The sequence below is a fragment of the Hemitrygon akajei genome, chromosome 5 (assembly GCF_048418815.1).
Source record: "Hemitrygon akajei chromosome 5, sHemAka1.3, whole genome shotgun sequence".
NCBI lineage: Eukaryota > Metazoa > Chordata > Chondrichthyes > Myliobatiformes > Dasyatidae > Hemitrygon > Hemitrygon akajei.
The window spans coordinates 72,217,589-72,235,424 of record NC_133128.1 but is presented as its reverse complement, the minus strand read 5'-3'; the positions used below and the strand labels follow the sequence as shown (position 1 = coordinate 72,235,424).

At 42.2% G+C, this 17,836-nt stretch overlaps 1 protein-coding gene across 9 annotated transcripts in view; it reads left to right on the top strand.

Moving 5' to 3' along the window:
- cnksr2a (connector enhancer of kinase suppressor of Ras 2a) overlaps positions 1-17,836 on the top strand; it is a 560,907-nt gene that overhangs the window by 218,265 nt on the left and 324,806 nt on the right. For all 9 annotated transcript variants that reach the window (XM_073045761.1, XM_073045760.1, XM_073045758.1 and 6 more), the window contains exon 5: positions 8,482-8,523. In XM_073045761.1, the coding sequence (XP_072901862.1) occupies positions 8,482-8,523 (42 nt within the window). The remainder of the gene's footprint in view (positions 1-8,481; positions 8,524-17,836) is intronic.

Below are 17,836 nucleotides of genomic sequence, written 5' to 3'. Positions count from 1 at the left end.
TGCCATTCCATCATGGCTGATCCCAGATCCCACACAATTACATACACCTATAATACAATGTATTACATATACAATTACACATCCCCCCCCCCCACATTCTTCTAAATTCTAATGAGTGCAGGCCCAAAGCTGGCAAGCACTCCTCATGTTAACCACTTCATTCCCAAAATCATCCTCATGAACCTCGTCTGGACCCTCTCCAATGACAACACATCCTTTCGTTGATATGGGGCTCAAAACTGATAACAATACTCCAAGTGCAGACTGACTTGTGTCTCATAAAGTGTCAGCATTATCACCTAGCTTTTATATTCTATTCTCCGTGAAATAAATGCCAACACTGCATTTGCTGCCTTTATCACAGATTCAACCTGTAAATTAACCTTCTGAGAGTCTCGCACGAGAATTCTGCACCTCTGATGTTTGAACCTTCTCCCAATTTTGATAACAGTCCACACTATTGTTCCTTTTACCAAAATGCATTATCGTACATTTCCCAACACTGTATTTCACCTGCCACTTTTTTGCCCATTCTTCCAATTTGTCTAAGTCCTGCAATCGCATTGCTTCCTCAGCACTACCTACCCTTCCACCTATCTTGGTATTGTATCATTTGCAAACTTTACCACAAAGCAATCAATTCCATTGTCCACGTTATTGACAAACAATGTGAAAAGTAGCAGTTCCAATACTGACATGAGGAACACCACTAGTTGCTGGTAGCCAACCAGAAAAGGCCCCTATTACTCTTGCCTGTCAGCCATTCATCTACCGATGTCAGTATCTTTCATGTAATGCCATAGGATTTTATCTTGTTAAACAGCCTCAGGTAAATGACATCCACTGCCTCTTGTTTGTCCATCCTACTTGTTACTTCCTCGAAGAACACTAACAGATTTGTCAGGCAAGATTTCCCTTTACGGAAACCATGCTGACCTTGACTTATTTTATCATTAGTCTCCAAGTGCCCCGGAACCTCATCCTTAATATTAGACTCCAACACTTTCCCAAGCACTGAGGTTAGGCTAACTGGTCTATAATTTCCTTTGCTTTGCCTTCCTCCCCTCTTAAAGAGTGGAGAGACATTTGCAATATACCAGTCCTCCAGGACCATGCCAGAATCAAGTGGTTCTTGAAAGATCATGAGCAATGCATCTGTTATCTTTTCAGCAGCCTCTCTCAGCACTCTGGGATGTAGTCCATCTAGTCCAGGTGACTTAACCACTTTTGAGTTTGCCTGGCACTTTTTCCTTTGTAATAGCAATGGCACACACTTTTGCTCCCTGACACTCACAGACCTCTGGTACATGGCTAGTGTCTTCCACAGCAAATACTGATGTAGAACAAGGGATAAGCAACAACACCATGCAGAACATAGTGTTACATTTTCAAAGAAACCACAGCGCAGGCAGACAATAAGGTGCAAGCCATAATGAGGTAGATTGTCAGGTCCAGAATCCTCCTTATTCCATAAGCAGTCTATTCAAGTGTCTTATAACAGCAAGCTAGAAGCTCTCCTTCAGCCTGATGGTACATGCTTTCATGCTTTTGTATCTGCTGCCTGATGAAAGGGGGAAGAAGACAGAATGTCTGGAGTGGATCGGGTCTTTACGTTGGCTGCTTTACTGAAGCAGCACGAAGTGTAAGTGTGGAGTGGAAGCTGGATTTCATAATGTGCTGAGCTGTTCCCACATCTCTCTGCCATTTCTCGCAGTCCTGGGCAATCCAGTTGCCATACCAAGTCACCATACACCATGCTGCATTTTCTTCCAGTGCGCCAAAGGTTGGGAGAAAAATTGAATGCTAGAGGTTGGTCTGAGTGTGTAGCTGAGTGGTAAAATCTGAGGTTGATGGCAATGTGGGGAGAAGAGGGGCTAACGTGAGAACTTCTGAGAACTGATAAAGATTCAATGGGCTGAAATGTCCTCTGTTGTAAAGGAATATGGAAATGTACAAGTCTGAAGATACCATCTTCTTTTCTCCTCTTTGCTGGAAAATGTGCTGTTAATGTCGAACACTATTTCCTCCATGTGGATGAGTGTACAAAGTCTGAACTTGCCTCCTGTTGTGGATCAGCTGAAAGGAGGAAATGCCTCACCATGTGCTGAACAGCATTTTTGGGAATGCAACAAAATAGTTGACCAAGTGAGCAACATGTAACAGTGGTGTAATGCATGCTCCCGCTTGAAGTGGCAAGTGGAGCATATGAATGCTGATATGAACCCTGATTAATAAAGGTTCCTAACAAGTGTGTAGCAGAATGTTATTAACAGTTGTTCTTCCAATTAATTGATACCAAATCTCCTAATGAACTAACTTGGGAGAAAGAGGGTTGAAATGAAAAATGAAATAGACAATAAATATCAAAACTTAAAATCATATTTTAATTATTCTCACGCCCTGGATTTATTTTAGGTATTTGGGTAGATGGTTAAGCAACACATATTTCAAAATGTATGGATTTGCAAATGATATCATCAGAGATCAGTGTAACACAGCAAATTGCCTTCTGTAGAGGGTGTAGGGATAAACCTAACAGGCAGAGACAAGTTGTGGCTCAGTGGTGAGTAACATTCTAGAAGCAGGAAGGATTAGCAGTCATGAGGACAAATGTGGATTGAGCAAATGTAAATTTTGTCTAACTAAATATTCAGTGAGCAGTAGTTCTATGGTCAAAAATGCATTGTCAGTGAGAGGGGTCAGAGGAGAATGGTCAGATTGGTTCAAGCTGACAGGAAGGCAAAGTAAACTCAAAACAACCAAATGTTACAACAGTGATGCGCAAACGAGCACCTTTGAATGCACAGTACGTCAAATCTTGAAGTGAATAGGCTACAGAGGCAGAAGACTGTGAAATACATTCAGTGGCTGCTTTATCAGGTGCAGGAGGTAACTTATAAAGTAGCCACTAAGTGTATAGATGGGTGGAAAAATGTGAGAAATATGAAGTATAACGTTTGGTAGAAAGGATGAAAACTAGATGCCAAAATTCAAAAAAGAGTTCAGTGGAAAATTAAAGGATATATGTACATAGTTTGTAGAAAGTGGTTAAAGGTATAAACCTGAGAATCTGCAGATGCTGGAAATCCAGAGAAACACACAGAACATGCTGGAGGAACTCAGCAGGTCAGGCAGCATCCGTGAAAATAAATAAACTTGATATTTTGGGCCAAGTCTTTTCAAAAAGAATTGGAAAGTGGGAAAATACCAGAATAAAAAAGGTGGGGGGAGGGGATGGAGGACAAGCTGGAAGGTGATCGATGAGGCCATGTGAGTGGGAAAGGTAAAGGGCTGGGGAAGAAGGAATCTGATAGGAGAGGAGAGTGGATTATGCGAGAAAGGGAAGAAGGAGAGGTACTGGGGGAGTTGATTAGGCAGCTGAGGAGAAGATATAAGAGGCCAGAGTGGGAAACAGAAGAGGGAAGGGAGAGGGGAACAGGAAAACAAGAGAAGAAAGTATACCTGGTGTTCATGCCATCAGGTTGGAGGCTACCTAGATGGAAGTGTAAAAGTGTGTAGGATATATTGCATCTGCAAGGAAGACCTGATGAACTGTTACAAAACACTAGTTCTGTCATAACTGGTGTGATCAGTAAGTTTGCAGGAAAAATAAATGGCAGAATTGGGGATAATGAGGAAGTTTGACATTGAATACAGCAGGATATGTATCAGTTAGGTCTTGGGGTACAAGCTCATACATTCCTGAAAGTGGCAACAGATTTGGATAGGGTGTGAAAGAATGCATACAGTATACTTCCCTTCATCAGCTGGTGCTTTGTGTATGAAAGTTGCTGCTCAATAACACTTTGTTTTACTGCACTTGCTGCACCCTGTACAGTTCTGAAAGGATTTGCATGCACTGGAGAGGGTGCAGAAGATGTTTGCCTGGTTGTTGCCTGGAGAGTATTAGATATATAGAAGTTGAACAAACTTTTATTATTTTCTCTGGGGTGTTGTCGGGTGAGGGGCGACCAGATCAAGGTATATAAAGTTAGGAGAGACATCGATAGGGTCGATATCCTAGGCTGGAAATGTCAAATACAAAAGGGCATAGTTTTAAGGTGAGAAGGAGAAAGTTTAAAAGCGATGTGCGAGGTTACGCAGAGTGGTAAGTGTCTGGACTGTGGATGTGGTAGGAACACATACAATAGCAATGTTTAAGCATGATTTAGACAGGCATGCTTGGGTGGAGCATGGGAGGATGTCAAACCTGTGCAGAGGGGATTTATTTAAATTGCATCATTGCTGGAGCAGGCATCATGGCTCAAAGGACTTGTCTTTGTTCTATGATCAATGTACCATGGACAGTTCTATGTATGATAGATTAGGAACGATGTAAGCTAGTGGTCGCGAACCCGTCGATTGCGATCAACTGGTCGATTTTTGAGACTTTCCCAGTAGATCCCGAAAAATAAAAATAAATACACAAATACTGTTGGGAGATTGTTTCCGGGTTGCGGGGTTTTCGTTCCGTTCTTTCTGCCCAGTGCGCATACGCATAGCTCCCCCGCACTACACAGTGTACTTCAGTGGTCCCCAACCACCGGGCCGCGAGGAAACAATATGAGTCAACTGCACCTTTCCTCATTCCCTGTCACGGCCACTGTTGAACTTGAATGCATGCGAGGTCATCAGTCGCCTAAACGCACGGCCGGCGAGAACCACCAATGCTACTGGCCCGGAGTGCGGCCGGCAAGGACCGTCGACGCTACTGGCCTGGAGCGCGGCCGGCAAGAACCTCCAATGCTACTGGCCTGGAGCGCGGCTGGCAAGAACCTCCAATGCTACTGGCCCGGAGCGCAGCCGGCAAGAACCTCCAATGCTACTGGCCCGGAGCGCAGCCGGCAAGAAACTCCAATGCTACTGGCCCAGACCGCGGCCGGCAAGAACCTCCAATGCTACTGGCCTGGAGCGCGGCCGGCAAGAACCTCCAATGCTACTGGCCCGGACCGTGGCTGGCGAGAACCGCCGATGTTACTGGCCCGGAGTGCGGCTGGCAGGAAGTGCCGATGCTATTGGCCCAGAGCGCGGACAGATGGGCGCCGCCTCTAAACCTGTTTACCACACCGGATGGTCATGGGGAAGCCAGTGCTAAAATATTCACAGACGACCTAATTCAGGCTCAGGGTTTCATAAGTAACAGAGCAGCTACCTCGCTTTGATCTGCTGAAACAAACTTTTGTTGGCCGATAGGCGTCCGGCGGCAGGCGGGCAGAGGCTGAAGTTCAGGCCAGGAGGCTGTCTAATAAGGCAATGAAGCCCTCAAAACTGCTTCCATACCCTGAGTCCAAGCACCCAGCACTTAAAGACGAGCCCACTGAGATTCTTCAGCGGAGAAAACGTGAGCAGCGCGGGACAGCAGCTAAGTGCTGAGAGCCAGGAAAACTAAATTGCGGACTAGACTGGACATAAGGAACCTGCTTCGAGTATCGCTGTATTCCCGTCGTGTTTAACACTGCCCCTCCCCCCCCCCCGTTGGCCGGTCCGCAAGAATATTTTCAATATTAAACCGGTCCGTGGTGCAAAAAAGGGTGGGTACCACTGATGTTTATGCATTATTTCTACTTCCGGGTTGTGGGGTTTTACTTCTGGTCTTTTCTGCCCTGGTGTGCATGTGTGTAACTAATCCATTTGGAGTCGATCTTGCCTTTAACTAAGGCCAAGGTAGGGGCTCTTGGGCTTAAAAAGGTTGGTGACCACTAATGTAAACTATAAAGGAAAGGTGCAGAAGAGATTCAGCAGGGTGATTGTGAGTTTGAGAGTCGACAGCTACATGGAGACTGCAGAATTAGAGTTGCTTTCCTTGGGACAGAGGACGCTCTGAGGGGACCTGGTAAAGTCCTGAATTCAGTGAGATCGTCAAGGTAGATTGAGTTCATACTGGTGGAAGAATCAAGAACCAGAGGACATAAAATAAAAGTGATTGGCAAAAGCACAAGTCATAAAGTCCAACAGCCTGGAAGCAGCTACCCTGGCCCACCAAGTCTGTGCTGACCCTCCATCACCCATCCAAATCAACCCCGCTCTATTCTCCTCATGTTCCTATCAGCAGCCTTCAGATTCAATCCGTACAGTTACTGTATCTACAAGCTATGAGCAATTTGTGATGGCTAATTAACTGAACACTCTGAATGTCTGTTGGGAAGAAATTGTATCATCTGGGAGGGTGATCAGGTCACATCAGAATGTGTGGAAATATAAGACAGCAATTCTATCAGTTGCAGCATTGTGCAGCAACAAAAGGAGTTGTATGTATTTTTACATAGCATATAGAGCCTGGAATGCACTGCCAGCATGGAGACAGATTTATCTGTGGCAGTCAAAGTGTGCTAGGTTAAGTATCTGAAGAGAAATAATTTGTAGCTTATGATGTGAGAATGCAGGGAATCAGACTAGCTGGATTGCTGGTACAGACTTAGTGGCTGAATGGCCTCCTTCTGTGATTGTGGCCTTGAAATTATTCTTGGTGTGACATGCAAACATCAATATTTACAAGTTCGACAGCCAAGCTACGAAAGTTCCCTCCCCTAACAAAGTCAGCATTGAATACTGACAAGAAATTGGATCATAATTTTTTGGCTTTGTTATGCATTCATTGCAAATGAAAAGTCATTTTGTGCATGTTTTGAACTGTTTATACCCAAATCCTGCTGAAATCCCTGCCTGAAATGTTGGATTGGACATCTCTGGATGTGAATCATCCTCATGCAGGTGATAGTTCCTCGTCACTGAATTTGCAACTGTTGATGTCATCCATATACGTGGTGTTGTCTACTTCCATTCCAGTAGGACTTAGATTGAAGTGACGTCGCTCATAAACTCTTCTGTCCACTCACAGTGAAACAAGAAGCAAATTACAGAGGAATTTTGTGTGTGCTAAAGGGTCCCCATTGAGACTTTAATAAGCATTGACTGTTTTATTTGCTAATCTTTACATCACAGGCAGCACTGACTCATATTGCAGTAAATATCTTTGAATTGTGCACCTCAGTGTGTTACCAATGCTCATGGTGGTTTGGGAACTAACCAAGCCACAAGGACTAATTGTACATCTTCACTATGTTTGGTAGAGGTGCCTCTGAGAGGAAACCGATTTCCTATTTCTCATTTCTGTCAGATGTAGGAGCAGAATTAGAGCATTTGGCCTATTGAGTCTGCTCCGCCATTTCATCATGGTTGATCCATTTTCCCTCTCAACCCCAATCTCCTACCTACTCCCCAACCATCCCAGTATCCCTTCAGGTCCTGACCAATCAATAATCTATCAACCTCTGTTTTAAATTTACACGAAGACATGGCCTCCACAACTCCCTGTGGCAATGAATTCCACAGATTCACCACTCCTTGGCTAAAGAAATTCCTCCTCATCTCTGTTCTAAAAAGCAGCTTCTCTATTTTGAGGCTGTGCCCTCTGGTCTTAGACACTCCCAGCATGGGAAACATCCTTTCCACATCCACCTCTGTCAAGGCCTTTCACCATTCGATGGGTTTCAATTAGGTCACCCCTCATTCTTCTGAATTCCAATGAAAACAGGCTTAGAGCCATCAAATTCTCCTCAAATGACAAGCCATTCCCTCACCTCCACCTATATTATTCCCCACTTCCTTTGATTTCCTTCATCTTGGAGGCCAGTTCTGATAAATTGTCAATTTTGTTTCTGGACTCCATTGATTGCACAAGCTTTCTGAAAGTTAATTATTAACATTTTTGGTAGTATTATTGAAATATATTGTTTAATATTTTGTGGGTGTTATTTTATTGCATTGCGCCAACAGCTTGTTATGCCTTCCACTGGGATGTACTGGATATGTGTAATTGAAGCAAGGTGCAAAAGAAGTGAAATATATTAAAATGTCATCTTCAATAAAATATCTATGCATCTATTTGCAAAAGGGGATGTAAATGGGATCTGCAGTAATGTAAAATAAGTCACAGTATTATGTCCTCACTGCCCAATCATTCTCATTGTGACTCGTGAGTTATTCTGTCCTTGGTGACTGTTGATGTACCTGTTCAAAATCATATGTACCAGCATGCATTCTCTATTTAATTAACATTAACCAACAATAAAGACAAGGCAATGATCCTAATGGTATGGCTCTTGAGTTAATCTAAAAAAATTGTAATTGAATGTTTTAATTTTGATGTTCTAAACAAGACTAATCATATGGATGAAGCAAATTTTTTGATTGATACGGTTGCCTCATCAGGAATACTGTGCTGTGTCTCTAATGCTTCTGCTTGGAAGTTCTCAAGAAATAAAAAATGAATATAATTTCTCAGCATTGACTTATTGGAAAATAACATTTTTTGCAATTCAAGTTGTTCAAGTCCATATAATGATAGATCAGATATATTTTACAAATATAGGGAGATGTCTGATCATTATTTACTGTTCTTATTTCCAGAATCTAACTAATCAGTTATTAAGTATTCCATAACAATATATATATAATTATTTTTTTCCTTTTTCTTGGCAGGACTGTACTGTTTATGAAACTGAAAACAAGATTCTTCATGTGGTGAGTTTATTGAATTTTGGCTCAGTAATATTTGAAAAATATTGACAACTTGCATTTTATAGCCTTTTTAATGCGTGACGTTTTTATAGTGTGTGGGAATACAAGAGGAAGAAGAGACTCCCAATGTAGAGGAGAGGGTTTGATAATGCACATTTTACTGGGTTGAAAAGAGGGTTTTCTGTAAGATTTTATGGGAGGACAGAGTTGTAATGGTTTAGAAAAGAACTTTCAAACAACTGGAATAGTGATGACTGAAAAATCGATATAATAACTTGGAGACGGGTCAAGGAGCTGATGGATTTTGGAGGGCACATATAACTGTCAGAATTTGATGTGTGAAGGAGAAAGAAAGCTTTGGAAAGATTTGAAGAAGATAAAGATTTTTTGGGGGTTATAGAAGTGTTCTGAGAATTATACCATGTCCATTTGGGGAAAAGCATTAAGTGTTTTATGCATGAGAGGGCATAGAGATTTTTTGAATAAATTGGATTTGGTGGAGGTAGCTGAAGTCAGAACTGAGAGGAAAGTGTCACTGTAATAGATTATAGGATAGAATACGTATTGGACGCAGATGAGGTGATCAGCTGTCTGTCAGAACTGACCATCTTGTGCAATGACTCTCAGTGTAATCAACATCTGGAACATCCAAAAACTAAGGACAAAACCAGAAAATTGTATCATTTTTCCACGTTTTTATTCCACTGGGTAGTTTCCAGCGTAATGATGTGAATATTGAAATGACCAGATTCGGGTAATTTGTCAACCGCAAAAGGCTGTCTCTCTCCCTCGTTCACCTTTTCCTTCTCCCCTGTCCACTGCCTAGACTTGTCATCCTCTGCAGTCGGCCTCAATCTGCCTGTAGCCACATATCATTCACCTGGCTTTCTTCTAATTTGGTTCACTTTTCCTGTCCTCTTCCTCACCTCTCTTCATCTGTCCCCGTCTCGCCCCTTCCCCGCCCGTCCCGTCTCGCCCCTCCCCTTCCCCGCCCGTCCCCGTCTGTCACAATCTTTTTATGTTTCCACCTTCCACCTACCAGCCTCGGTCTCAGCTCACCCTCTCACTTCAGTAACTTTGTCTGCACGTTGGGACCTGATGCAGGGTCTTGACCACAACCATCACTTTACCTTCACAGATGCTGCTTGACCTGCTGAGTTCATCTAGCTGTTTGTGCTTTTTTTGTTCATAAAGTGTTAGTACTTTGATCGGGTCTGTGTAAATATCATGTCAACTTTTTAATGCCAGTATTTTACCCTGATTGAGTCACATATTGAATGATTGATGTCTAGACATCAGCTGCAGTTGCTCTTTATCTGATTCTTCACTTCTGGGAGATTTTGATAGAAGGAGTTTTCAAGACTGACATGGTTTTTTGGATTTCATGGGATCAAAAGTTACAGGGATGGTGCAAAAAAAATGAATTTGAGGCCAGTGATCATTACAGCTATAATCATCCTGAATGATTGTGTGACAAGGGAGTATGATCGACTCCCCTCATTTCACACCCAGGTGACATTTGTGGAATGGTAATAATTTGGTGTAAGGATACTTATAAATTATTAACAATGATTTTGTCACCTATACACAGCTTGAGTATCTCCTTTTGATCTTAAAGTAAAACATGATACACTTAGTATTCACTTTCCCAAGTATACCTGTACACCTGCTCATTAATGTATCTGATCAGTCAATCATGTCGCAGCAACTCAATGCATAAAATCATGCAGACATGGTCAGGAGGTTCAATTGTTGTTCATACTAAGTATCAGATTTCAGAAAAATGTAATCTAAATAACTTTGACTATGTTAATTATGATTGTTAGTGCTGGACAGGGTGGTTTGAGTACCTTAGAAACTGCTGATCTCCTAGGAATTTCATGCACAACAGAGGTTACAGAGAGTGGTGCAAAGAACCAAAATAAAATCTACTGAGCATCATTTCAGTGGTGGAAAAACACCTCGTTAATGATGGAGGTCAGGAAGTGAATGGTCAGACTGGTTCACACAGAGAAGGAAGGCTGTAGTAGCTCAGGTAACCATGTGTTACAACAGTGGTGCGCAGAAGAGCATCTCTGAATGCACAACACATTGAACCTTGAAGTGGATGGGCTGGGCAGCAGAAGACAATGAACATACGCTCAGTAGCCACTTTATTAGGTGCAGAAGGTACCTAATGAAGTTGCCAGTGAGTGAATGTTTACATTACATTTACATCTGGATGCTTTCGAGAGAATTAGATAGAGTTCTTATAGATAGCGGGGTCAAGGGATATGGGGAGAGGGCAGGAATGGGGTACTGATTGTGTATGATCAACCATGATCACAGTGAATGGCGGTGCTGGCTAGAAGGGCTGAATGGTCTACTACTGCACCTACTGTCTATTGTCTATTATGCACAGCAAACATTATGTTGTTTTCTGACAGTTATGAAAATTCACAGAATAAAAATGGGGGGGGCTTAATTGAACAGAGAATCTGCGCTTGCTGTATGGGTCTTTCTGTAATTAATTTTCATATTCTGCTAACAGATGTTTCACAGAAAACATTATCACTACATTAATTCATTTACATGTTGCTCTATTAGCGGCTTCTTCTTCATCCCTATTGTGGGATCCTAACATTTGATTACAGTAGATTAAAAGCTGTAAAAATTTAACGTGATTTCCTTGTGTTTAAATGTAGTCCTTCAGATATAAAAACAGGTATTGTGATCCTTTTCTTATCCTTTAGACTGCTGTTTAATTACCTGAGTATGCGCACAACAAGAGTGATCCGTTTCTTCATAAAATCTTAATGCGTCTTTCTCTATTCTGAGTTATCTGATATTTAAGACAGACATGACTTACGGTAATCTCCTTGAGGAATATTGTCCCAAGTGGAGAACTTCTGGGGAACTTCATTCAATTAAGAAAGGGTCCCATACTAAATTCTATTGTAAATGGGCTTTGGGAGCTAATATTCTGCTGCAGTTGATGAATATTTTAACATTCGGCAACTACAATTTCTGTCATTAGGCATGATCTATCCAAACAAATCTGGTGACTTAATGGCTTTGTTTAAATTTTACCACTGTCAAATAAATGAGGTTAGTGAGTGCATTTAATATATAGGGAAATCAAAAGATTTCTGTTCCATATCCAGCCAGTTACAAAGAAAGTTCAATACTTTCAACTATCTGCCTTACTTTCTCTTGCCTCTTCTTTAACATGTTAGGGTGCCTCCATTATTTCACAAAGTATTCCATGGGTTTTCCCTCAGAGGTGGGGCTTGGTTCTAGAATTCACAGAAATTTAAAGCAGATTATTAATTAAAACCATAAGGAGGTCAAATATTTGGAAACTGTATACCTTGAACTTTCTCATTTGCAGATCAAACGATTCCAGATTATTTTAGCCTTGTGCTGTAGATCTTTTCAGATGAAAAAGTCATGAGATTCTGCAGATGCTGGAAATCCAGAGTAACAATGAATTTTCAAGAGGACAACCATTTTAATTCCAGTCCTCACTCCTATTCCAACCTGTCGGTACATGGCCACCTCCGCTGCCATGATGAGGCTATTCTCAGGTTGGAGGAGCAATATCTAGTATTTTGTCTGGGTAGCCCCAACCTGATGGCATGAACACAGAATTCTCTAACTTTTGGTAATTTTTCCTCCTCTTCCTTCCCTCTTGATCCATTCCCCATTCTGGCTCCCCTCTCCTCTAATCATCTCCTCATCTGCCTATCACCTTCCCCCAGTGCTCCTCCTCCTTCTCCTTCTTTAATAATCCACTCTCTTCTCCTATCTGATTCCTTCTTATTCAGACCTTTACCTTTTCTGCCTATCACCTCCCAGCTTCTCACTTCATCCTCCATCCCCCACCCACCTGGCTTCACCTATCACCTTCCAGCTTGTATTCTTTCTTTCCCCTCCCCCCACCCCACACCATCTTTTTCTGGTATCTTCTTCCCTTCCTTTCCAGGTCTGATGAAGGGTCTTGGCCCAAAACACCGACTGTCCATAGATGCCACCTGACCTGCTGAGCTCCCTCAACATTTTGTATGTGTAACTCCTTGCAGATGAATATCGGTTCCATGCCATAGTACTTCAATGATTTACAATATAGAGTCTTCCTGGGTTACAGATGACCTGACTCGTGAAAATCTGATTTTGACACAACTTCTCCCATATATTTTAAAGCATTTTCAAGATCGTAATAATAATGTTTCGTGGTATTAAGTAGTTATTGGATTGTGCTGTGTGATTATTAAGTAAAGTTCAAAGCTCATTTATTATCAAAGTATGTGTGCAGTATACAGCCCTGAGATTACCGGTAGTCTTCCCCACAGATAGCCACGATAGAACGAAAACCATAAACCTGTTCAAAGAGAGACATCAAAACCCCACTGAGCAAAAAAAGAATGAACTGCACAGACAGCAAATAAAAGAGCGAAAAACACAGAATATAAAACACCAAGGTCACCAACAAGTTATTGAAAGGGTCCATATTCAGTCCAGACCAGCTGAGTGCTGTGTCTTTGTTATCTGCTGGCATCACCTCCTATAAATAATTACAGGAAGTGTAGGTAAAGCAGTACAGTATGTAAGCTAAAATCCATGGGCATTTCTCATGTATGGAGAAATTGGCTGCCCGACAGTACTCAGGAATGGAACATTTACATTACCCAGGGACTGCCTGTACTCCAAAGACTACCACCTCTCCACAGGATGGGTGCCAACACTTGACCTTTCACCATTTGGCTAAACACTGTTTAAATTGGCTTTCCTCATTGCTACTACTGCTTCTTCAGCATTTTCATATTCTTGAATCCTTTAATAATTCTAGCATCTCTTTGCACACTGTATTTGTTCTTGTGGAACAAGAAAGTGTTACTAGGCATTTTAATGATTTATAATTGCTCTACCTCAAACTGTACATATCTATATTCACACACACTTTGAAACACATCTCTGGTTGCCATCACTTAATGTATTAGATGGTAGAGTCATAAGTTATACCCTGTTTCTATAAATCATTCGGTTGAATTCAGTGGAGATGGAAAGAATTTCTAGGCTCCATCACAAAAAAGAGAAAAGCTCCAGATGCTGGAGATCGAAGCAACACACACAGGAACTCAGCAGGCCAGGCTGTGTCTATGGAAAAGAAACATAGTCAACATTTCGGGCCGAGTCTCCCCACAGCAAGACTGAATGTACAGTGTTTAAATGAGCTATTTTTTAATGTGGAACATCAGATCATTGTTACACCTTGGTTTACATAATGTGTCCCATGAGACTTGTATCCCAATGAGAATATTAGCCCAACTTGCTGGATAATGTCTCCAGCAAAAATGTAAATAAAACACATTTTTGATTGAAATGTTTACATCACTTTGCATGTTATAATCTTGCCTTTTCTTAATTTACTTAGATATTCCAGATTTGTATTCCAGCACAATTTCTCCACCATGTTACACTAACTGAACTTTAGACAGTTTTACAAGTTTGGTCAATTTATCAGCAGCTTTGTTAAGGTACATATCAATATTAGATTTTATGTCATGGGATGCAGGTGCATAGTGTCTCATAACATTAATCACATCAAAATTATAGAGAAGTTGTCTCTGCACCAGCAGCTCTAAAAATAGGTTTCTGTTTAATTTTAATGGTCAATTACTTGCTTAAGTGATCTTTTGTTTCTCAAAATGACAAGAAAATGCATTGCAAAATTACTTCATGTCTGTGAGGAAATGGATTGCTCGATTTCAATCCTTTGTTCCGTTCACAAGCCTCTCATTCACGTCTCCATCTCGTGTTTATTCATCTGTGTATCAATTCATCTTTCTGGGCATTTGTCTATCCATCTACTTGCCCAACTGTTCATCCAGATCGCAGTTCCTCTGCAGTCATCTCTCCAGCAGCCCACCCATGCTTCCATACTCCTGCATATTTGTCATCTTCCCAACACTTCTCCAATTTGTCTCAGTCCAGCCTCTTCACCTACCTGTCTGTTCTTCAGTCCATTTATTACTCTCAACTGTTCATTCACCATCAACATCACAAAGTGCTTTTCCATCCACAATGCCAGTGATTTCCTCAGAAAATTCAACTATACTAGTCATTCAAGATCTGCTTGTCACAGGTCCCTGATAATTCACATTAATCAACATGATTACTGAAGTGCACAATCACTTAGTAACTTTCTCATAAATAATTATTCTTGCCTTTTTTGACTTTTTTTTCCTTCCTCAATAATAGAATGGTATTTGTGCTTTTACAATCCCAAGGCATACTTCGGAAAATTGACATTTACATATGAAGTTTCCTCCTTGCTTCTAAGGCTACGTCCACACTGCATCAGATAAATCCGTAACCGAAGCTTTTTCTCTTCGTTTTTACCCTTCATCTACACTAAAACAGCGTTTTCCTCCCCCAAAACCAGAGCTGTTCAGAAACACTGTCCAAGGTGTGTATTTTTGAAAATGCCAGATTGGCCAGATCAGTGTGGACAGGGTAACCGCAGACTTCTGAAAACACTGTCAGACGGCAGCACGCTATTTCATTGTTTTCTTGAACGCAACCTAACAATTTCAGAACAGGGGGCAATGAAGCTGATGCCAGAAGAGTTAGAAATGTACTCATCAAATACTTTGACCCATAACTTACTGAATAAATAAGTATACTTACTTTGCCCTGTTTGCTGTCCTTGCTTGTATGAAGGTGGTTTACCTATTTCTGCAAGTACTTCTCTGACAATAGATGTGTAACAGCCTAATGTAACATTGTATGGAAATACAAGATAACATTGATGCAGACATGTTTTATACATTTAACAAGGTGCTTTATTAATGCAACAGAGTTAGTCAGTTTTTCAATGTTCGTTGTCAGCTGGGTCAATCTGTCCATGAACTCCCTGTCGGTTGCCTCCGTATGCTCCAGTATTTGTTTTTTTTAGTTTTAAGTTCTCCTGCGCAAAAGCCAACAGCTGTCCGTCGTTTTAAGTTTTTCTAGTCTGTAACTACACAAACGCGCACCTTTACGGCAAGATTCGACACCAAACATGTCACTTGTTTTTGGTAGATGTGTCCTGCACATGCGCAGCAGGAGGAGATTTGCCGAAATCTCCATTTCAATGTGGATAGAGATATTTTTAAAAACGCATAGTGTGGACACCTATCGTTTTTACACGAAACTGGTGTTTTCAAAATTAACCGGTCTAGTGTGGATGTAGCCTCAGTTCCTGGATGGAAACCATCAACTCCTGGAGCTGTTTTTTTTAAAACACTATGTTTCTTACATTATCGTTTTCCCATACTTGTGTCAAATATGATTTATGTCCTTCCTTTTTAAGGCTTCATTTTCTTTTTGTACATATGAGTCTTTAATAAGTTGACATGCCTGGGTCACACGCTTTTATTATATTTATCAAAATGTTTAATTTAGTTTACAGATCTTTTGCATCTTATTTGGGTTCATACTTCCTTTCACTACCTTTCCTTGTATCCTTTTATTCCTTTTGTGAGATCAGTGAAATTTCAACTTTTCATGCAGTACTTTTTGTTTCAATTTAATATAAGCTCTTACTTAATTTGTTGGCCATGGTTTGAGGGAGCTGGGTCTGAAGGCCATCATATTTGGAGTGGCATAGTGGTGCAGGGTGTAGCACCCAACTAACAGCTCTGGAATTCCATCCCAATCATTGGCGTTGACTAAGTGGAGTTACACATTCTTCCTGTGTTATGTGTGTCTTCTCCATGTGCTCAGCTTTCCTGCTTTCATCCCAGAAACATTCTGGTTGGTAGGACCAAATCTGAGGGGAATCTAGGGAAAATAAAGAGGGATTAGTGCAGGATTAGTGTAGATGAGAATGTAATGGTTGATGGAGACATAGGCATGTCGGGACTTGTCTGTGATGCAAGAGACTGCATGGGTTAATTAGCAAGGGCCAATTTTTTTTTAAAGTGGAGTTTGAGCAGGGCAGCCACAGTGACAGAGTGGTCAGGCTTTAGCTCAATAGGCTGGAGTGAGAACAGCTGCAGGCTAGAATTTAAGTTTGAGAAGTTAGAGGCATAATAAGAGTAAGCAGTCTGGTAGTTTAGGTAATGGATTGCTCCGCCTGTAAAGTGTGGGATTTCAGGACACCTAATGGTCTGTCTCCCTGATGGCTAATCTGGAGGAGGTGCACCTAACCTCAGCTCCTGACTGACACGGTCAAGGAACTGGAGCTGGATACCCCCAGTACCAGCCGGTGTAGGCTTCAGATAGTAGATGGGTGTCCACCAGGGGAAGTGAGGGTAGTAAGCAGTCAGTGCAGGGTTACTTTGTGGCCATTCTCCTCAGCAACAAGTTTACCCCTTTGGATACTGCCGATGGGGGATGTCCCATCAGGGCACAGTGACACGGTGTCCAGCTCTGAGGCTCAGCGGGAAGGGTAGAGTCTGGCAGTGCGGTAGTGATAGAAGACTTGATAGTTAGGGGGGTGAACAGGAGATTCTGTGGTTGTGAAGTAGAAGCCAGGATGTTGGGTTGCCTCCCAGGTGTCAGGGTCCAGGATGTCGCAGCGGCTGCAGTAGATTCTCAAGTGGGTATATGAGCAGCCAGAGGTTGTGGTGCTTAGGTAGAAAGGGGGAAAAGGTCCTGTGCAGTGAGTATAGGAGTCAGAGAAGAGACTGAAGAGCTGGACCTCGAAGGTAGTAATCTCTGGATTACTCCCAGTACCACGTGCTAGTCAGAGCAGGAATAGGATGGTACGGATGAATGAGTGGTTGAAGAATTGGTGCAGGGGATAGGGTTTTAGATTGCTGCTCATTGGGATCCCTTTTGGGGAAGGTACGACCTGTGCTAAAAGGAGAGGTTACATCTAAACCCGAGGGGGACCGGTTCCTCGGCGTGGGCTTGCTAGAATTGTTGGGGCGGGTTAAACTAAGTTGTCAGCAGGATGGGAACCTGAGTGATGGGGCTGAGGAAGGGGCAGTTGGTGCACAAGTCAGTGCAGTTAGTACACGAGTCAGTGCAGTTAGTACACGAGTCAGTGCGGTTAGTGCACGGATCAGTGCGGTTGGTACACGAGTCAGTGCGGTTGGTGCACGAGTCAGTGCGGTTGGTGGACAAGTCAGTCAGGTTGGTGCACAAGTCAGTGCGGTTGGTGCACGAGTCAGTGTGGTTAGTGCGTGAGTCAGTCAGGTTGGTGCACAAGTCACTGCGGTTGGTACACGGGTCAGTGCGGTTGGTGCACGGGTCAGTGCGGTTGGTGCACGAGTCAGTGCGGTTGGTACCCGAGTCAGTGCGGTTGGTACACGGGTCATTGCGGTTGGTACACGGGTCATTGCGGTTA